This window comes from Microcebus murinus, chromosome 7 (genome assembly GCF_040939455.1).
Source record: "Microcebus murinus isolate Inina chromosome 7, M.murinus_Inina_mat1.0, whole genome shotgun sequence".
In the NCBI taxonomy this organism is placed as follows: Eukaryota; Metazoa; Chordata; class Mammalia; order Primates; family Cheirogaleidae; genus Microcebus; species Microcebus murinus.
The window spans coordinates 86,733,958-86,756,562 of NC_134110.1; the positions used below are offsets into that span (position 1 = coordinate 86,733,958).

A 22,605-nucleotide genomic window follows, 5' to 3' on the forward strand; every position below is an offset into this window, starting at 1 on the left:
TCCCCTTCAGTATGAAGTAGGGGATGGGGATGGGTAGGAGGACCAATCAGGGACAGTATTTTTGGTTTTTGTGTTTTTGTTTTAAGCTAGTCCAAACTTACAAAGCGTAGGAAAAGTCCCCAAGGGTGTTTAACTCAGGTTAATTTTTAAGGCGGATGCTAAAACTGGAGAACGCGCCGTACCCTTGTGTAGTCAGGCAGTATTCGTATTTTTAGATTATCTTGACGGTGGCAGTGGCTTAGAGAAGTGACAAGCAAGTGTGGAGGAAGCCACTGGCACCCAAGCCCAGGGTGACCAGGAGGGCGGGCGGGGGAGACACTCCTGAGGCCAAGCGCGCCCCAGCACGCGGCCGCCCCGGGATCAGGCAGGGGTCTCAGTCTGTTGGCCAGGCGCAGCAAGCTCGCGCCTCAAACGACTCCCAACCCCCGGCCTGGCGCGGAGCGGCGGCGACGAGCTAGGGTTCCTGTACACTAGCCCGGAGCGGCCAGCGGCCTCCGGTCCCCAGGTGGCGCTGTGGGCTCGCAGCGGGGGCGGTGGCACGAGCGAGCGCCGTCTCTCTGGTGCGCATGCTCGCCCCCGCTGCGGGCTCCCTTTTTTTTTTTTCTTTTCTTTTTTTTTTTTTTTTTTTTCCCGGGCGGCCCCGGCGGCTGCGTACTGGCCGTGGGATGGGAAGTGAAGCCCCAGCGAGCTGCTGCGGCGGGGCTGTGAGGAGCAGCCGGGGGGAGGCGGCGGCGGCGGCGGCGGCGACCAGTCGGTGAGCAGCGGGGAAGAGCAGCGCCGGGGCGGAGCACCTGCAGGCACGGGCGGCGGCCCCACCATGGCGATTCGCAAGAAGAGCACCAAGAGCCCCCCGGTCTTGAGCCACGAATTCGTCTTGCAGAATCACGCGGACATCGTCTCCTGTGTGGCGATGGTCTTCCTGCTGGGGCTCATGTTCGAGGTGAGCCCGCCCCTCGCCCCAACCGCCTGCCCTGCCGCCCCCTGCCCGGGCCCGGGCTGCCCGCCCCGGCTCGTCCGCCCCGCACCGCCGGGGGCCCGGGCCGGGGGGAGGTGCGGCCGCCTGGCCCCGAGGTGCGGGCCTGCGCCGCCCGGTTCCGGCGGCAGCTCCCCCGCGCCAGCCTGGGGATGCGGAGCCCGGGTGGGCCTCGTCGCCGCCCGCAGGGGGCCGGGGCCGCCGTGTCGCCCCCTTCCCCGACCCGCCGCCGCCCCCTCCGGCCGGCCGCGCCGAGCAGTTCCTGGTTCCCGCGAAGGGTTACGTGGCAGCCGGCTAGGGGCCGGCGGGCGGGCGGGGGCGGCCCCTGCGCTGCCGAGCTGGCTCGGGGCGGTGGGCGGATTTGGGGGCGATGGCCCGTCCTGGCCGCGGCGTGCGTCCGGCCGGCGGGCGAAACGCGGAGGCCAGGCCCCCGGGGTCGGGGCGTGCCAGCGCCGGGACCCCAGGCCCCAAGTGACAGGGAGACCCCTCGTAGGGCCGAGGCTGGGGTGAGCGAGGAGCGGACGGAGTCGGGCATCTATCTGCTGCCTGCTTGAAGGGCGGTGGCCGCTCGGCACCGGCACACTGAGGGCGCACCCGATTGTTTTAATTCTCGTTTCTCAAGCTGGTATTATTACTACACGGGGAACTTTTTGCCTGCTTTTGCCTTGAAGAAACAAGGTTTCTGATAAGTAAATCGAGTTTCTGCACGGTAGTGCCAGAGAGTCGAGTAATTTTTTGTTTATTGAAGTGAGAGAGTATGGAAATGTCAGGAGTGTGTAAATTCGCTTCCCACGTATCTGGTATTTTGATGACTTATTTAACAGCTGTTGAATATGGGTAATAAACTTTGCAAGGTGAACATGTAACATCCTACGTTTTTTCCCCCAGTACGCCTATTCCTTTTCTTCTTTCGTTTCTATTCCTCTGTAACCTCTATGTCTCATCAACCATACTAATTTTACTTACTTATTGCTTTTTCTCCTCCTTCCTGTCGGCTAACAGACAGGGCAGAGATTTTTATTTGATTTTGTACCAGTCTATTTCCAGCATGTAGAATAGTGCCTGGGACATAGGAGGGACTTTAAAAAAATAGGAGCGATGTTAAGAATCTTGGAGAAAAATTAATGGAATGACACTGCCAGTGACCAAAAGATGAATGGATTTTTTTTTATTTTTATTTTTTAAATCATCCAGACTCTCCTAAGAATAAATTTAAATTAAGCCCATTGGGTTTTTTTTAATTTTATTATTAGATAACTTAATATTTTACTTTATTTTTTGCTTGTCTTCAAATGGGCTTTTTTGGCTTTAGATATAGATATTTTTTATTCCTGGTAGTGTCGTCTGTGTTTGAAACCAGTGCTAAGGAGGTAGATACAGTTGAAAGGTAGGTAGAGGGAATTAACATATGTCATAAGCTATATATTAGGCAGTGCCTGTGCCACTTACCTACTGGGTGACCCAAGTCCAAGCATCAATTCTTCTGTTCTATAGGAAATAATATCACCTGTACTAATCTCTCACAGCCATTGCGGCAAGATTGGGATAATATTAAAGTATGGTATCACTAAAAATATAATGCTAAATATTTGTACTCATTTTCTGAATTTGATATTTACATATACTTTCTGCTTTAATATTAAAAGTAATGCTTCTGGGCCAGGCACGGTGGCTCATACCTGTAATCCTAGCACTCTGGGAGGCCGAGGCGGGTGGATTGCTCAAGGTCAGGAGTTCGAAACCAGCCTGAGCTAGAGCGAGACCCCGTCTCTACTATAAATAGAAAGAAATTAATTGGCCAACTAATATATAGAGAAAAAATTAGCCGGGCATGGTGGTGCATGCCTGTAATCCCAGGTACTCGGGAGGCTGAGGCAGGAGGATTGCTTGAGCCCAGGAGTTTGAGGTTGCTGTGAGCTAGGCTGAGGCCATGGCACTCACTCTAGCCTGGGCAACAAAGTGAGACTCTGTCTCAAAAAAAAAAAAAAAAAACCAAACAGAGTGAGACTCCGTCTCAGAAAAAAAAAAAAAAGTAATACTTCTGTATATGCAATATATTCAGCTAGTTTGTGTAACTTACTAGAACCCATCTCTACATGGTTGAGAATTCCTGACTTTAAAAACATAATTTAGGAGAACTATGACCTGCAAGGCATATTTGCAGTTCCTTGAATAAAATGGAATATAAATCAGAAATTCTGACACTTAGAAATGGTATTGCTTTTTTTTAATAAACTGTTTCACATTCTCTTATTACATTTATAGGGATGTTCACCACCTGTACCTTGCCTCACATGTTAATTACTTTTTAACAGTGAGTGGATTTTCACCTTTATATAAATCTGTAAAATTTGTAAATCTAAAAGGACACAGCAAAAATACTAAATGGAAGTTTTTAAAGTCAATTTGAAAGCAGGTGTTAAAGTGGTTTACAAAAGTGGGAAGTGTGCAAGTTGTTCATTTTTCTTACCATATGTTAAAGAGTTGGGACTTGAAAGTATGTAGGTATGGGGAAATATTGGCTAGGTGAGTTTTGTTATTTGACTTTTAAAATACTACTGAATCTCAAAGTTAACATAATTACAGAATTAAAATATTTGTGTTGGAATAATAGGGAAGTTTATGTTTTTGCAGAACTGTTAAGCCTTTTGTGTAAATATACTGAGGATATGTCAAAGGATTTATGGTGAAATCAACAAAGAAGTAACATACTGTTACTAGCCAAAATTAAGGGGCAATATAGATATACTATAAAAGCATGGATTCTTGAGCTAAAGGGGTCCATGTTCAAGTTAGAGCTCTGCAGCTTGCTGACCGGGTGACTTGAGACGTCTCAGAACTTAAGTTTATCTATAAGATGGGTTTATTGGGTTACTCTGAGAGTTAAATTAACTAATATGTATAATACCTAGTTCAATGCTTGGCTTATAAGAGGCATGCAATAAACAGTAGTGATTATTATTCCTTGGAAACTCATCAAAGTTTGAAAATACAAAACAGCATTTTTATATGAGAGAATAACTCAGCAGTTGGCATCATTCTAAGAGATTATATGTACTGAAGAGGTTGATAAAAAATAGTCTGCTTGTGGAAAATATAAGAGTTTAATTTCCAGGGAACTTCATATTACCAAAATTGCTTGTGAATTTTGAAGTCTTTTTTTCTTTTCCTTTTTTTTTTTTTTTTTTTTGAGACAGTCTTACTTTGTTGCCTGCGCTAGTACGCTGTGGCGTCAGCCTAGCTCACAGCAACCTCAAACTCCAGGGTTCAAGCAATCCTCCTGCCTCAGCCTCCCAAGTAGCTGGGACTACAGGCATGTGCCACCATGCCTGGCTAATTTTTTCTATATATTTTTAGTTGGCCAATTAATTTCTTTCTCTAGTAGAGACGGGGTCTCGCTTTTGCTCAGGCTGGTTTCAAATTCCTGAAATTGAGTGATCCTCCTGCCTTGGCCTTCCAGAGTGCTAGGATTATAGGCGTGAACCACTGCGCGGGACCCTGAAATCATTGTTTGATTACAGTATCTGTCCTCAGAATACAAATCATGATCTTTAATTAATGGCTTCATATTTGAGTTAGAAAAATTTGAACAGTTGAAAAATGTAAGAATGCTTAGAAAGCTTTCTGAAAGTGAAGATGTGGAAAAGGAGTGAAGAGTTAGGGATTCACAAGAGAAGTATTTCCTTCTAGAAAGGAGTTAACTTTCCAGATAAATGTTCACAAATCTATAGGATGTGCCATACAGGTTTTGGGGAGATCTACAGTTACAACGATTTTGTAACAGTTTTATGGGTTTGTTTTATTTTTAAGCCTAAATTGTCTTAATGCCAATGTTTATATATTTATTTAGAGATGCAGTCTCATTGTCACCCAGGGTGGAGTACAGTGGTGTGATCATAGCTCACTGCAGTCTCAATGTCCTAGGCTCAAATGATCCTCCTGCTTCAGCCTCCTAAGTAGCTGGGACAACACATGGTCGTTGCCAATGTTTTCCTTCCTTCTCTCTATTTAACCACTTCGGTACGGCGCTCACCGGCCGCGAAACCTTGCCCACAGCCGGCACTCATAATCCGCACGATAGTTTGTGCTGTGCATTGATGACGAGTTCGTTTTGCTCTTGTGTGATGAGGAAAGCTTTAAAGCACTGAAAGCTTGTTTTACTTTACAGGCAGCTTTACTTGTAATGTAAATCAGAATAGGTAACGTATACATATATGTTTTCATTATGTTATTTTTAAATGTTTCATTACGTTATTTTTAAATGTTCACAATTTTATTTTGATAAATGAAAAATTAGAAAAGTCATATCACAGCTGTCAGCTAAAGTCGATGTGCGAGTTCATCTGTGGCTGTCGATTACAGTTGACTCTGGTCCTGAAGTGGTTAAAAAATATTTTTTTTAGAGACAGAGTCTTGCCATGTTGCCCAGGCTGGTCTCTAACTCCCAGCCTCAGACTATCCTCTCAAATAGCTGGAATTTCAGGCACAAGCTTCTGTGCCACGTTTCTCTTTTTTAAGAACTTAAATTTTGTATAAGCTAGTGAGGAGTAGAATTTGATATTAAGAATTGTCGTGGCCGGGCGCAATGGCTCACACCTGTAATCCTAGCACTCTGAGAGGCCAAGTCAGGAAGGATCACTTGAGCTCAGGAGTTTGAGACTAGCCTGAGCAAGAGCGAGACCCCATCTCTACTTATTAAAAAAAAAAAAAAAAAAAAAGAATTGCCTTTACCTTTCAGGAATCCAGTCCATGTAGTAGTCATACCTTCCTTTAACAAGTACAAAATAGTTAATATCTCAATATAACAAGAAAAGATACCAGTCCCCAGCTGGTGACCATTCAGTTAAAGAAATATTATGGGCTGGGCATGGTGGCTCATGCCTGTAATCCCAGCACTTTGGGAGGCTGAAGCGGGAGGATCCCTTGAGGCCAAGAGTTTGAGATCAGCCTGGGCAACATAGTGAGACCCCATCTCTATAAATTTTTTTTTTAATTAGCTGGGCATTGTGGTACATGCTGTAGTCCCAGTTACTCAGGAGACTGAGGTGGGAGGATCATTTGAGCCCAGGAGTTTGAGGTTGCAGTGACCTGTGATGATGCCACTGCATGACAAAGTGAAACCCTGTCTCTTTAAAAAAAAAGAAAAAGTCATGATAGTTATGATATTACATACAGCATATATATATATATATATATATAATTCATTGGAGTGTATAGTAACCTATTTAAGATGAATCTGAATAAGTGTTTCTTATAAATGGGAGAGAAGCAGTATAAATGTCCCAAACTGTTATAAACTCAGTTATTTTTACTTCTGACTTGAGTGCATTATATATTTCTGTAGCATATTTTTATTCCAAACTAACTTATCTTACTATTAAATAATTGTGGTATTCATTTAAAACTATGCTGGCTGGGCTGTGAGGCTTAGGAGGCCTGGAAATGGCAGCATGATTACTGCTTTAGGTTTTCTGTAAACTTTTTTGTGAAGTGTAGTTTATATTTTTCCTCTTCTCATTGTAATGTCACGTGCTAAACCTGCTGGAGGCCAGATTTTAATTTTATTTCAAAGGCTAGCATAAAAGGATAATCTAATTTTTGCTGCGTTTAGAATTTGATAGTAATCTTTGAAGAATTTCACTTGTTCGTAAAGGAGTCTTTAACAAAGTTTTCTTCACTGTGTTAGTGACCTTATATTACAAACTAGAAATAAAGATATGGGGTGTGTGTGTGTGTGTGTGTGTGTGTGTGTGTATGTGTGTGTGTGTGTGTGTGTGAGAGAGAGAGAGAGAGATGAAGTCTAAACAAAGATAGAAAAACTAAATGAAATTTAGTAACCAATCGACTTTATTAAAAATAATCACATGAAAATAGTGTTACCCTAGAAACTCACGCCATCATTCTATTCTAATGAATCCTCAGGAATGACCCAAATTTTAATATAGTAGTCTTTTAGTATACTAGCCTTTTCTACTCAAGTGACCCTCATATCTGTCACAGTTCAGCAACTCACTTTAGTGGCCCTATCCTTGACTCTATCATGCATGCCTGATTGATTTCCAGATCCTGAATTCCTCAACCTGCGTTTTGTTCACCTCTCTTATTCTGCTCCTCCCAAGCCAGTTCTCTAGCATGGTACCTTGGCCCCCTTTCCTTTTTTTCATTATATTAGCCCCTCATTGTTTTCTTCCTACAGGCTTTACTCTCCTATCTGCCTTTTCTGTGCCTCTCAATTCACAGATTGCAGAGCGTTATGACAAAGTCAAACACTTACACTGATAGATAATATTACAAACCACAGGTTTCTGACCTTAGACATTAATAACATCCAGTGATCTTTTTACTTTTCCTGGCCAGCTCCTTTCCCTATAGGAACTATATAAATATTCATCGTTCAGGTCCCCATTACGTTTTTTTTTTTTTTTTTTTTTTTTTTTTTTTTTGAGACAGAGTCTTGCTTTGTTGCCCAGGCTAGAGTGAGTGCCGTGGCGTCAGCCTAGCTCACAGCAACCTCAAACTCCTGGGCTCAAGCAATCCTCCTGCCTCAGCCTCCCGAGTAGCTGGGACTACAGGCATGCGCCACCATGCCCGGCTAATTTTTTGTATATATTTTTAGTTGGCCAATTAATTTCTTTCCATTTATAGTAGAGACAGGGTCTCGCTCTTGCTCAGGCTGGTTTCGAACTCCTGAATTCGAGCAATCCGCCCGCCTCGGCCTCCCAGAGAGCTAGGACTACAGGCTTGAGCCACCGCGCCCGGCCCCCATTATGTTTTAACATGTGACATTGCTTTTTTCCCCCACAGAGAAAATAAAAGTTTATCAGGTGTGAATTTCTTCAGTTTCCTGTCTTTTGAACTTATCTGTCTCATCCATTAACTACCTTTTTCCCAGTCTAAGAGGAAAAATTGTTCAAGAGTACAGTAGTACTCTGCCCTTACAATTTTGTTCTCTGTCATATCCTTCCATCCTTTATCCTCTTCCTGTGTTTTTTGTTATTTTAAATTTTTTGTATAGATGGGGTCTCACTACATTGCCCAGGCTGACCTCAAACTCCTGGGCTCAGTAATTCTTTTGGGTTGGCCTCCCCAAAGTGCTGAAGTTACAGGTGTGAGCCACTGCCCTGGGCCTTAGCCTGTGTGGTTTTTGTTTTTTTTTGTTGTTTTTTTTTTTTTTGGTTGCGAGCATCAGAATCTCCTGGATATCTGGTGTGTTTAACTTCTCCCTTTTCTCTGTCACCTTTCCCGTTCCTCCACATAAGCTCAGTCTCTCCTATTCTAAAAACAACATGAATCTTGGCCAGACATCTACTGGATATCACTTTGTCCCTTTTGTGTTCCTCAGTCTACTGTGATGCAGCTTTTGCTCTCGCCTCTTCGTTGAAATTACTCAAGCCATGACCACTGATGACTTCTTAAATTGTCCAGTATGTTGTACTCGTTCCCTGACACATCTCTTTTGAAACTTTGACCTTATTAACCACACCTTTTGAAACGTTTTCCCCTTGGCTAAGGGACGCCATGCTCTCTTCATTCTCTCTCTGACCATTTCTTCTTAGTTTTGGGGACTTGAAGTTTAGGCTTTTTCTCCACAGCTCTGATGTTGTCCTACTTCTCTGCAAATACTATACACTCTTTATGTAAAGCTTATGTCCTTTCACAGCTTCAAGTACAATCTGTAAATAGACACTCCCAAATCCTTCCCTAAGCTAGGTTTTCCCTACTGAGTTCTAGACTTAGGTTTTTGCTGCCTCCTGGTCTTTCAACCTGTATATCTCCAGAAGTCTCTGCTATAAGCATCAATAAATAATCTTTGACTCTTTCCTCCTACTTACTAAACCTTATTTTGCCTCATAAGAGCCTCCTTATCCCACTACACTGCCTTGGTTCAGACCTTATTGTCTTTCATGTAGTGTCTTGCAGAAGTCTTGTTCTTGCCTGTGTGCTTGCTGCAATTCATGTTTTATCTGGTATTTATTCAATAATATTGATTAGTCACCTAATATGTGCCAGACCCATGATGGGCTCTGAACATACCATGATGAGCAGAAACAGGTATGGTCCCAGCTCTTAGGCAGCTTACTTTCTAATGGGTGAGACAAATTATTAATATAATCAAGCCACAGTGTATGTTTTAGAGAAAAAGAACACAGTTCTCTGAGATAATCTAACAAAGGAAATGACCTACTCTAGGAAGACAAGGAAGACTTCCTTGAAAATGTATAATTGCACTGAGATCTGAGGGGTAGATTTTCCAAGTGTTGTAAATAGTCCCACGTGTGCACTGACCCTACAGTAGGAGAAAGTACAGGGGCAAAGGAGCAGGAGGCAATGGTCTGAGATGAGGCTGCAGAGGCAGAGCGAAGATGTCAGACCAGGGAGAGTTGTATAGGCCACATTATACTAGAAAGCTGGGAAACCAGTGAAGCGTCCTGAGCAGGTGGGTGAGGGTGTGGTAACATAGTCAGAAGATCATTCTGGCTGCAGCATGGAGAATGGCTCCAAGCAGGGCCTAAGAGACAGACCACTTATAGATCATAGACAACAATCTTTCTAACAGGCATAAATGAACTTCCTTCTCCTCAAAATTTTCCAGTTGGTGTGCTATAATAAATTCTAAACTCAACAAACAAGGTTCTTCCTGGCACTCTGTCTCTAGTCTTTTCCACCACTACCTGAAGTGTGCTTATGCCTGGCCTTTATGTTTACTGCTACTTGACCTTTGCACTTTCTGTTTCCTTTCCCTATACTGCCCTCTATCCCACCTTGTGAGCCTAGGGAACTTCTGTTTTCCAGCAGGACACAGCTCTACCACCACCACCTCTGAGAAGCCTTTCCAGAACATACTCCATTCCCTACCCCAGGAAGAAAACAAAAAAGTGTGTTGTTTATTCTGAGTACCCCACAGCTTAAACTATTGGCACTTACATAAGTTTGTTTACCTGTCCTGACATGACCGAGCTCTGTGATATCAAGGGTTATTTCATTCATCTTTGTTTTCTTCTTTCTTGTCTAGCACTGTCCCTGGTGCCTAATAAATATTAAGCATTCTGTTTATCTGTTCTGACCACTTTACTTTTATCAGTAGTCAGGTCAGTTAAACATTCATTGACCATGTAACTATGCCAGGTGTGTGGGAGATTAACACATTCACCAGAGACCCTACCTTTGATCCATTTTTCTCATGTTAACAGTGCTTCCTTTTACTTTTATTCATTTACATTTAAAATTTTTCTTAGTAGGAACTTTGTGTTCATTGCATAGATTTAGAATAGAGAATCATCATTTGTCAAATCACAGTTTTCTGGAACTGCAGAGTGTCTCTTAAAGTTAGGGATGAATTACGCAATCTTATCTAAACTGCAAAAGAGTACTCTGGTGACGTAAATTAACTCATTGGTGATCAGTTATGCCTGTCAGGGTGCCACAGAAACTAGGGGGCCCTTGATTGTTAGGTTTGAGGACAGAGCTTGTAATGTTTTTACCTGGATCTATTGTTTGAGGAGGGTTACAAAAATGACTTGATCTTTTTTCTTTCTTTCTTTCTAGATAACAGCAAAAGCTTCTATCATTTTTGTTACTCTTCAGTACAATGTTACCCTCCCTGCAACAGGTAGGTAATTTTCATTAAGAATTTTCTATTTAAGTAAATGTTCCGTTGAACAAACTTGGAAATTTCCATGAACACTAGGTTCTAAGTTAATCGTCACAGACCTCATCCATGATTCGACTAAACATTATTTTGATTTTTGTAATGCTAGATCTAGTGGTTTTGGTTGACTTTATCCTGTATATTATATGAAAATCAGTTTTATGGGTTTAATATTTATTATATATTTTTGTGACTGGGCTTAAAGCAAAGAACTTTCTGTTTTGCCTTCTTTGCCTTCTGATTTTTTCATAAGAAAATTTGAATAGCAGATATTTTAAATTTGTTTAAAGTGTCATTGTTTAGTCAGGTAAAGGCCCAATGTTCGGGTTCAGTTTTTCTGACTTATAGGTTATGTTTTGGACCTGTAATAACAATTTTTTTAAGTTTGTTTTCACTTTTGTTGTGCTCTACTTCTAACAATTGCTTTGATTAGAGAGAATGTTGGAAACTCTAGAAATTATCCGGTAATAGTGTCGAAACTACACTTTTATTTTTTACTTCAGAAAATGTTATTTCTGGTGGCTCATGCCTGTAATCTTAGCACTCTGGGAGTCTGAGGCAGGCGGATCATTTGAGCTCAGGAGTTCGAGACCAGCCTGAGCAAGAGCAAGACCCCATCTCTACCAAAAATTGCCGGGCATGGTGGCACATCCCTATAGTCCCAGCTACTTGGGAGGCTGAGGCAGGACGATTGGTTGAGCCCAGGAGTTTGAGGTTGCTGTGAGCTAGGCTGACACCACAACACTCTAGCTGGGGCAACAGAGTGAGACTCTGTCTCAAAAAAAAAAAAAAAAAAATTATTTTTTCCTCTGGGTATGGTGGCCTGCTTCTGTAGTCCCAGCTACTTGAGAACTGAGGCAGGGTGATCGTTTGAGCTTATAGTGAGCTATGATTGCACCACTACACTCCAGCCAGGGCAATAGAGCAAGACCCTGTCTCTTAAAAAAATATGTATTCTTTCTAAATTATTCTATGTGAAAATCAAGTTGTTATTGGAAGTTGATTGTAATTGAAGACAGTAATATTAACTAGCACGAGTGAGGAATGGGATAATTTTGGTTAATAAAATATTAACATTCAGAGGCAGTAAACCTGTCCAGAGGTTTTCTATTTAGAATGTAAGGGCACATAGTATATAACATTGAGTTGGGGCTTTGTTCAGTTACATATACCTTTGTAAATGTTTGATTTAGTGACTTAGATATCAGGTTACTCAAAACTACAGTGTTGTTTTGAAATTTGAATATGCCAGAGAAGAATAAAACTCATTTACCTAAATGGTCCCCATAAACATAAAGCTTGAGAACAAGAAGTATTAGCAATTCATAAGTATTTGATACAGATTTGTTTTGAAAACTTATAGCAAGTGCAAGGACTAAAAACAATTTTAAGTTGTAGTTGCTTTTATCTCTACTGCTTAAAGATATTGATTATAGATTGCTTAAAGGATTATAAGTACAGGTCCCAAATATAACTTATAGACCAGAACAAATGGGGAAAAAATCTGTTTTTCCATTTGTTTTCTGATGGAAAAAACAGATCAAGTCAGTTTTTCCTTCAGAATCATAATGTAATGTCTAGTTTGAAAGTAGAGGTAGAAAGTTTCAAAAGTTCTTTGACAAAAACAGGCACATGGGCTAGGTATAACTTTATCAACCTAATATATACCCCTAGGGTAATATCAGTTTATTGAATGTGGCCTCCTCTCCCTGTTTTTTGGTCTTTGGTGGCTGTAACTAACATGTGTCAAGTCTTTATATTTCTGAAACTTTAGATTTCTAGGTAGTCTCCTCAGTTTTCTTTGCCCCTTAAGATTCAAGATGCCCAGGAGCAATTTGTTTATGATGTTTGTATAGAACTTTTTTATTAGGTTAGTTTTCTTTTGTTTGTTTTCATAACTGTGTTGTATATAACCTTATGTATATTTTTGTGTATGTATGTCCTTTTTGGCCTTCAGAAGAACAAGATACTGAATCAGCGTCCCTTTATTACTATGGTATCAAAGATTTGGCTACAGTTTTCTTCTACATGCTAGTGGCGATAATTATTCATGCCATAATTCAGGAGTATGTTTTGGATGTAAGTATACAATCTTAGAAATCTATGCTTTGTAAAGTACTAGCTTTCCATACTCTGTTATATATTGAAAATATACTTTATTCTTAATTACTAATGGCTGTTTTTATTTTTAGAAAATTAACAGGCGAATGCACTTCTCCAAAACGAAACACAGCAAGTTTAATGAATCTGGTCAGCTTAGTGCATTCTACCTTTTTGCTTGTGTCTGGGGCACATTCATTCTAATCTCTGTAAGTATGTTTCATATTGTTGTTCTCTTTCCTCATCTAAGATTAGGAACTCTGTTAATGAACAAGTATAAGTTAAGAATTTCAGTGATACATCTCTGTTTCAGTTAAGTTTTTATACAGCAAAAATTCTAAACTATGTTTGCTGTTTCGGAAAGCCTTACTCATAGTCATTTGCAGATACCTCTGTATTAGCAAAGGGTAAGATATTAGTAATACTCCTACTAGGTTGTAGGAGTTGTAATATTTCCAGTCATTTCCTCCTTTAAAAACAGTCTAAGTAAGAAACTTAAAATGTATAACTTTTCAGTTGAGGCAGTCAAAACCTTTAATTGTATCACTGTAATGAATGAGGAGAGAAAAGGCTTTCTGAAACAAATAAGCATATATAACAGTCCCTTAACTTTGTATGGTATTCCATAGTTTACATACTTTTGAGTTTGCTGGATGCATATTTTTTTTTAATCACTATGTTAGAGATGAATAGCAGACAGTGAATTTTTAGGGTACAATACTTAATGTTGAAAATAGACTAAAACTCAACTCTTCAATCCAGTGCTCATTCCATTTTACTCTGCCGCTTTAATAATACTGTATGAAGACATGTAAATTTTAGTTTAAAATCTTATAAAGTCTTAAAAAACCATAAAAGTTTCACTTCTGTGAGAAAATACTCTTATAAGGCCGAGGCAGGAGGATTGCTCGAGATCAGGAGTTCGAAACCAGCCTAAGCAAGAGCGAGACCCCGTCTCTCCTATAAATAGAAAGAAATTAATTGGCCAACTAATATATATAGAAAAAATTAGCCGGGCATGGTGGTATATGCCTGTAGTCCCAGCTACTCAGGAGGCTGAGGCAGGAGGATTGCTTAAGCCTAGGAGTTTGAGGTTGCTGTGAGCTAGGCTGACGCCACGGCACTCGCTCTAGCCTGGGCAACAAAGCGAGACTCTGTCTCCAAAAAAAAAAAAAAAAAATACTCTTATAAAAGGTAAGTCACTTTAGATTTGATTTGATTTGATTTTTTTATATATGTGGTAATTCTCACCGAATAGATCTGGTTATCTAAGAAAAAGATTTGGATAGTATTTTATGTACATAAATTCATAAAACTTGGCAGCACTCTAATCCTTCGTTTTTTGTTAGGTGCTACATCATTTCCTGAAATCCTTGTGACAAAATTCATTTCTTTTTTTGCTGTTATTCTAACTCTATTATATACCATTGCTATTTATTGGGTGTTTTATGTTTGTGTACATGTGTTTTTTTATTCTACTGGATTGAAAGGTTTTTGAAGGCCAGTAATTATGTCTTACTTGATTCCATGTCTCATTCATATCATGGATTTTCATTTTGCTAAAGTAAGCAATTCAAATTGAATTGAAAAATAACTAAAACAATTATAGGATTTACCTTTAGTGGGTTCTTTGGAACTTTATATGGGAAACTGTAAATGTTTAAGAAATGAAAATATTATCTTATTTTCCAAGAAGTTTTCATTGTACTCATAGGTTAATTTTTATGTCTTCTTTCTTAGGAAAACTACATCTCAGACCCAACTATCTTATGGAGGGCTTATCCCCATAACCTGATGACGTAAGTCATTTTTAACAGGCCTTTGTTAAGCACCGTAGTCATGTCAATATTAAGCAGAATTCATTCTTATTATTGTTTTTTTTTTAGAATCTTAGACAGATTCGTAAAAAAGATTAATGTCTTTAACAGTCTCACTGCCATAAGAAAAAAATTCTTGTGTACTTTTTGTAATGTGTATAATCTTTTCAGCATCTTTATTAGCTTGATTCAGCTGATTGTGACAATCTTAATACTCTTTTCCCTTTCTTCTTGCTCCTTTTCTTTGCTCCCCATCCCCCTATTTTTTTTTTTTCTCATTTCTTCCTTTCTTGTCCTCTTCTATAAGTTTCTTGAAGTTAGGGGTTTTTCTTTTTATCTTTCTAGCCCTCAGAGTTTCTATAGTGCTGCCAGGTTTACAGTGGTTATAAAAACCTTTAGCTTAATTATTCATTCTTCAAGCCTAGCTCTAGTACCACTGTTCCATGTTATTAATAATTTTCCTTGATAATTGACCCTGTATTGGTCTTTTGCTTCCCTGAATTCATCATTTAGGTTTATGTTTTATGAATTATCTATATATTTTGTTGTTGTTGTTGGTTTTTTTTCTTTTCAGACAGAATCTCTGTTGCTCAGACTGGAGTCCTGTCCCCTCAGCCTAGATCACAGCAACCTCAAACTCCTGGGCTCAAGCGATACTTCTGCCTCACCCTCCCAAGTAGCTGGGACTACAGGCATGCGCCATCATGCCTGTCTAATTTTTTCTATATATTTTTAGTTGGCCAATTAATTTCTTTCTATTTCTAGTAGAGACGGGGTCTCACTCTTGCTCGAGCTGGTTTGGAACTCCTGACGTTGAGCGATTCTCCCGCCTTGGCCTCTCAGAGTGCTAGGATTACAGGCGTGAGCCACCACGCCCAGTCTATATATTGTTTTGATTGTTCTATAATTTTTGTCTCATTTATGTAAGTCTTGTATTGTGCCCATACCCACCAAGGCTATATGTGCCTTGGCTGCAGTAGAAAATATCTTTTTATTTCATACCTTTGTTGTACCAGCTAGATTTTCAGTGCTTGTCACATAGAAGTACTTATAAATACATTATAATGTGAGAATTAGAGAAAAAGATACAAAGTAAATAAGGGAATAACATGAACATAGATCTCTTTAAGTCCAACAATATTACCCACTGTGCTGAATCATCTTGTAAATTTTTAAAATTTTATTAGTTCAGTGAACTTTTGTGGAGTGGGTTATAAACATGTTTATATGGGACTATATTCCCCTCTGCAGGAGGTGGGTAGGGAGAATAAAGAAGACACAGAAGGGCTAGAGGGATATAATGTGAGGGGAGACTATTGTATCTAGACTGATTATGATATACCCCTGGAGAACCTTTCTATGCCTTATTCCTCTCTTTAGTCCTGGCTCTGCCTCCGTCTTGGGGGTTGTCTCCATGTTCCAACCAGGTATAGTCACTATATTTCCCTAAGCAGAAAAAAAGTGAGAGGGTATTTGAAATTGGGATTGTCTCAATTTCAGGTGACTATTAATCTGTGTGCCATTGCTTTTGTGTCAGAATTTTTGCCCTTCCATTCCTGTATGAAACCATATAGATCTGTGTATTGAGTATGTTTCTTATGTTTTCAGTAGCTAACATGACATACTAATCAATATTAATTAACTAGTATTAATTAATCAGTATTTATTAAAACAGGCTCTAGGCCGGGCGTGGTGGCTCACGCCTGTAATCCTAGCACTCTGGGAGGCCGAGGCCCGTAGATTGCTCAAGGTCAGAAGTTCGAAACCAGCCTGAGCAAGAGTGAGACCCTGTCTCTACTAAAAATAGAAAGAAATTAATTGGCCAACTAAAAATATATAGAAAAAATTAGCCAGGCATGGTGGTACATGCCTGTAGTCCCAGCTGTTCAGGAGTCTGAGGCAGCAGGCTTGCTTGAGCCCAGGAGTTTGAGGTTGCTGTGAGCTAGGCTGACGCCACAGCACTCTAGCCTAGCCTGGGCAACAGAGTGAGACTCTGTCAAAAAAAAAAAAAAAACAGAGACTCTGGCTTCTCCCAGCTAGTATGCATGTTTACAGCATTCATGTCTTTGCCTCTTGTTTAATCCAGGGGAGTTGATAGTGGGAATATTCTAGGGAGACGGGGAAAGTGGTTGTTGAAGAGTTGTTTAAAGATACGCAGAATATTGTATAAAATGATAAGGAAAAAGGTAGTTACTTAGCATATCCTTTATTTTATTCTTTACAAATATTATGCTTTAAAAGATATTCTTCACTTTCTTGTTTTGTACAGATTTCAAATGAAGTTTTTCTACATATCACAGTTGGCTTACTGGCTTCATGCTTTTCCTGAACTGTACTTCCAGAAGACCAAAAAAGTAAGCTAGGATTGTAGTTTTAAAAGTTTTGTCCTTTTTTTTCTTTTTTCTTTTTTTTTTGAAAGTGTTTGTAAAATTAAGTATTTCCTCACATCTTTGCCCTTCCTCCTTCCTTCTCACCTCGACTCTTCCCGTCATTCTCCCACCACCCCCCTTTACACAAAGACTAAAATCCTTCAGTATTTCTTTAAAAATCTTTAATTAGTATTTTAACTTAGAGGGGACTCTTTTACATTTGACTTGCTGATTGCTCATTTTAAAATTATATTACTAGTGAGAATACCTGGGACAGATTGAACTCTCAGGATCATACATAAATATCCGGAAAGTGGAACAGGGTTGGGGGTGGTGGGCATATATTTGTCTTAGCTTTTTTAAAAGAATAACGGAGGAACGTTAGATATTAAATAAGAAGTTGAACTCAAAAAAACATATATAGATACTGGTAATGTAAATTAAAATTTGATTTTTAAAGTGCAGAATTAGGCTAGACGTGATGGCTCACTCCTGTAATCCTAGCACTCTGGGAGGCCGAGGCAGGAGGATCGCTCAAGGTCAGGAGTTTGAAACTAGCCTGAGCAAGAGCAAGATCCCCGTCTCTACTAAAAATAGAAAGAAATGAATTGGCCAACTAAAAATATATAGAAAAAATAAGCCCAGTATGGTGGGGCATGCCTGTAGTCCCAGTTACCCGGGAGGCTGAGGCAGGAGGATCTCTTGAGCCCAGGAGTTTGAGGTTGCTGTGAACTAGGCTGATGCCACGGCACTCTAGCCCGGGCAACACAGTGAGACTGTGTCTCAAAAAATAAAGAAAGAAAGAGCAAAATTAGTTTCTTCTTACTGATATTCTTAGCAATCTACTTCACAAGTGACGTGTAATCAGATTAAAACTAACAATTCTGTATATAAGTCCCAAAGAAAAATTCAGTATTGAACAAGTAAAACATAGTTATATATTCATCAGCAAAGCCTTTCCAGAAATGGGTGGAGCATTCCCTTTTTAGCATGTGGTAAAGGTGTTTGTTTATTTTATTTGAGCAAACACTAAACTGTTGGAGGATAGCAGTATCTTGCTCTCTAGTTATGCCCTGGGTACTTCTAAAGTCAGGCTTCCATGGTATTGCAAAAGTCAACTTTATTTCCTTTATTTAGCTCTTTCTCTGAAACCTATACTAGCTTCCTTTTTTTTTTTTTTTTTTTTTGAGACAGAGTCTCACTTCGTTGCCCAGGCTAGAGTGAGTACCTTGGCATCAGCCTAGCTCACAGCAACCTCAAACTCCTGGGCTCAAGCAATCCTACTGCCTCAGCCTCCCGAGTAACTGGGACTACAGGCATGCGTCACCATGCCCAGCTCATTTTTTCTATATATATTAGTTGGCCAATTAATTTCTTTCTATTTATAGTAGAGACGGGTCTCGCTCTTGCTCAGGCTGGCCTTGAACTCCTGACCTTGAGTAATCCGCCCGCCTCGGCCTCCCAGAGTGGTAGGATTACAGGCGTGAGCCACCGCGCCGCGCCGGGCCCAGCTTCCTAGCTTCGTATTATTTTAAACTCACATAAACCTGTCTGTACCACCTCTTCCTGGTTGCTCTTCCTCCTCTCTCCTTATATTTCATTCACACCGATGTCTCTAGTTTTATAATCCCAACACATCACTTTTTTTTGCTGGAATACCTTTTCCTGCTCACAAATTAATCAAATACTTTTATTTCCTTTTTGTATGAGTTTTTTTTTTTAATCCCCATATATGAAATGCCATGTGGGATTTACTTCAAAATAATGTTGGGTGAAGGGAAGTGGGGAGGAATATAGATGAAATGAGTTTGGTCATTTGTTAATAACTGTTGAGGCTGGGTTATAGGTATATGGAGATTCATTATATTCTCTATCCATTATACATATATATCTATTTTTCCACATTGAAATCTTGTTTTTCAAAATCCCCTTACTTTGAGAAGCTTTCATAAATGGAAGTGTGATAACACGTCCAGTGACCGGTTCATCTCTTCCTCCTCAAAAGCCACAAACACTTATTTTTATATGTGCAGCAAATAGTTAATTCTTTATTTAGGTACTTGATTTGCTACTGTTTGTGTTTGTGTTTTATGTGTTCTACATATCTGTCATCATTGATGTTGTCTACTGTGATGAGAAAGCTGCACCAGGCCGGGCGCGGTGGCTCACACCTATAATCCTAGCACTCTGGGATCCCGAGGCGGGCAGATTGCTCAAGGTCAGGAGTTCAAAACCAGCCTGAGCAAGAGCAATACCCAGTCTCTACTATAAATAGAAAGAAATTAGGCCAGGCGTGGTGGCTCACACCTATAATCCTAGCTCACTGGGAGGCTGAGGTGGCCGATTGCTCGAGGTCAGGAGTTTGAAACCAGCCTGAGCCAAGAGCAAGACCCTGTCTCTATTATAAATAGAAATTAATTGGCCAACTAATATATATAGAAAAAATTAGCCAGGCATGGTGGCGCATGCCTGTAGTCCCAGCTACTCGGGAGGCTGAGGCAGTAGGATTGCTTGAGCCCAAGAGTTTGAGGTTGCTGTGAACTAGGCTGACGCCAGCCACGGCACTCACTCTAGCCTGGGCAACAAGGCGAGACTCTGTCTCAAAAAAAAAAAAAAGAAAGAAATTAATTGGCCAACTAAACATATATATATATAAAATTAGCTAGGCATGGTGGTGCATGCCTGTAGTCCCAGCTACTCGAGAGGCTGAGGCAGGAGGGTCGCTTTAGCCCAGGAGTTTGAGGTTGCTGTGAGCTAAGCTGACGCCACAGCACTCTAGCCCAGGCAACAAAAGTGAGACTGTGTCTCAAAAAAAAAAAAACAGAAAACAGCACCAAATCATCAGAGGCCATTTACTAAGGCATGTAAGTTCTTTTTTTTTTTTTTTTTGAGACAGAGTCTCACTTTGTTGTCCAGGCTAGAGTGAGTGCCGTGGCGTCAGCCTAGCTCACAGCAACCTCAATCTCCTGGGCTTGAGTGATCCTTCTGCCTCAGCCTCCCGAGTAGCTGGGACTACAGGCATGCGCCACCATGCCCGGCTAATTTTTTTTTTATATATATATCAGTTGGCCAATTAATTTCTTTCTATTTATAGTAGAGACGGGGTCTCGCTCTTGCTCAGGCTGGTTTTGAACTCCTGACCTTGAGCAATCCGCCCGCCTCGGCCTCCCAAGAGCTAGGATTACAGGCGTGAGCCACAGCGCCCGGCCTGTAAGTTCTTTTTATGTTGATTTCTTTTTTAAAGTAGAATGTTTTTCCAGTTAAGTTGATTGTAAGTATTACAATGAAGATTTTTGATTTTTAAACCTTTGACATAGAACTATCTTAAAATAAAATTATTAGGCCCACAGTTTCCACTAACCCTTCCATATTTAGTAAGCTCCTAATGTGAGTCATAGATGTCTTACAGCTGTACTGTCCAAAATGGTAGCCACTAGCCACATCTAAATTAACTTTAAAAAAACAAAATTCAGGCCGGGCGTGGTGGCTCACACCTGTAATCCTAGCACTCTGGGAGGCCAAGGTAGGAGGATTGCTCCAGGTCAGGAGTTCGAAACCAGCCTGAGCAAGAGCGAGACCCCGACTCTACTATAAATACAAAGAAATTAATTGGCCAACTAATATATATAGAAAAAATTAGCCGGGCATGGTGGCACATACCTGTAGTCCCAGCTACTCAGGCGGCTGAGGCAGGAGGATTGCTTGAGCCTAGGAGTTTGAGGTTGCTGTGAGCTGGGCTGACGCCACAGCACTCACTCTAGCCTGGGCAACAAGGCAAGACTCTGTCTCAAAAAAAAAAAAAAAAAAACAAAATTCACTTTCTTGGTCATACTAGCCATATTTCAACTGCTCATTAGCCACATATGGCTAGTATCTACCATTTTGGACAGAAGAGATAAAGAACATTTCATAATTCCAGAAAGTTCTGTGGGACAGCACTGCTAAGAATATCATAGTTTCTTGATGTCTTAGTACCATGGTTCAAATATTTAAAGCTTTCTTCAGGTATTTGTATACTCGTGAACGTAATATCATGTCTTCATCTTGTTCACTGACCATGGTAACTAAAGAGGGACATTTCAAAGTAATTGTTCATTTTGGTTTCTGAACCTCTTTTCTTATCAGTTCCTGCCAGATGGCATTTCTCCAGAAATGCAATCTAATTTTTATGGAATAATTTGCATAACTTAGAACTTAACTGAAACTATTTTTAACACCTACATATGACAGTTGAAAGTAACTGTTTCAAGCAATTAACATAATTTGAAAGTAACAGCTGCATATGTGTTAAACAGTTTCTTAAAATTTTCTGTATGAAAATTATTTTTGGAAGAACTCTTTACTGGAAGAAACTAGTAGAGTAATTGTTTTGAACCAATCCTACAGACAGATGAAGAAAGAAAGGAAGACTGTTAGTAGCAGTTCAAGAGGTGTGTTTCTTTCAAGGAGAAAATTTAAATTACATATGCCATGTATGTTTTAATATAAACAGTTCTCCATTTTGCCCATGAGGAAATACAGAATATCATTTCTTAGCCAACTTGAATATATGAGCTTTTAGGAAAGTCATGAAATAGCCAAATGTTTTGTTTCTAATATTCAATTTTAGTTTAATTATGCATACATATAATTATATATCATATAAAGCATTAAACTAGAAATAATGTTTTTCCCCACTCCTACTTCTTGAAAGTTGTATTCACACTTTTCATAAGTAACTTTGATATTAATATCTGCCATTCATCACTAGGCAACTAGAGCAACTTTTTGAATCATCTAACAGTGACAGTTTTTCCAGAAGACATCATTTTTATTTATCTTACTAATTCTTCCATTAGACCTCTGTAAGCATTTAAAAATGGCTGAAATTTTTCAGGTTTATATGTCTTACCCATACATTTCTTTGTTGTGTAGAATAATCAATATAAGTCAGGAGTTCGAAACCAGCCTGAGCAAGAGTGAGACCCTGTCTCTACTATAAATAGAATGAAATTTATTAGCCAACTAATATATATAGAAAAAATTAGCTAGGCATGGTGGTGCATGCCTGCAGTCCCAGCTACTTGGAAGGCTGAGGCAGCAGGATCGCTTGAGCCCAGGAGTTTGAGGTTGCTGTGAGCTAGGCTGATGCCACGGCACTCACTCTAGCCTGCGCAACAAAGTGAGACTCTGTCTCAAAATATATATATATATATATATATATATATATATATAAATATAAGTCCTTGTAATATGAGAGCTTTGTAAAGATTTAAATAAGCTAATTCCATCTGGGGTTTGGGGAAAAATCTTTGCCTTAGCACATATGTGATATTCAGTTTGTGGTAAAGTTTATTTTTTAGTATAGTGTAGCCAAGAAATATATTTCCTTATAATAATAAATTTACTAAAGTTTGTGGTTATCCTTTTTAATAAGAAAGTTGTAATAACAATTGAAAATTACTGGAAGTTATTTATAATTTTAAAATCTATTAATGATTTAAGTTCATTATATTTATTAGATTTTTCCATGAAAAATGGAACTATCAGAATTGTGTCATTATTTCATGATTTCATGCTTATATAAGCTACTTGAACATAAGCATTAAGAATATTTAAGAACTTGGAAAAACTTTTCTAATAATTCATTTCTATTATATATTTTTTCCATTCAAGTATTAAAAAATTGTTAATCTTATTTTTTTAAGATTAGTCAAG

At 39.8% G+C, this 22,605-nt stretch overlaps 1 protein-coding gene across 1 annotated transcript in view; it reads left to right on the forward strand.

Annotated features, from left to right (window-relative positions):
• The first annotated feature begins 565 nt into the window (after nt 1-565).
• Nucleotides 566-22,605, forward strand: part of TRAM1 (translocation associated membrane protein 1) — a 38,428-nt gene continuing 16,388 nt past the window's right edge. The window contains exons 1-6 of the mRNA XM_012770788.3: nt 566-940; nt 10,520-10,583; nt 12,580-12,701; nt 12,815-12,931; nt 14,463-14,521; nt 16,809-16,893. Coding sequence (XP_012626242.2) covers nt 818-940; nt 10,520-10,583; nt 12,580-12,701; nt 12,815-12,931; nt 14,463-14,521; nt 16,809-16,893 — 570 coding nt within the window. The 5' untranslated portion in view covers nt 566-817. The remainder of the gene's footprint in view (nt 941-10,519; nt 10,584-12,579; nt 12,702-12,814; nt 12,932-14,462; nt 14,522-16,808; nt 16,894-22,605) is intronic.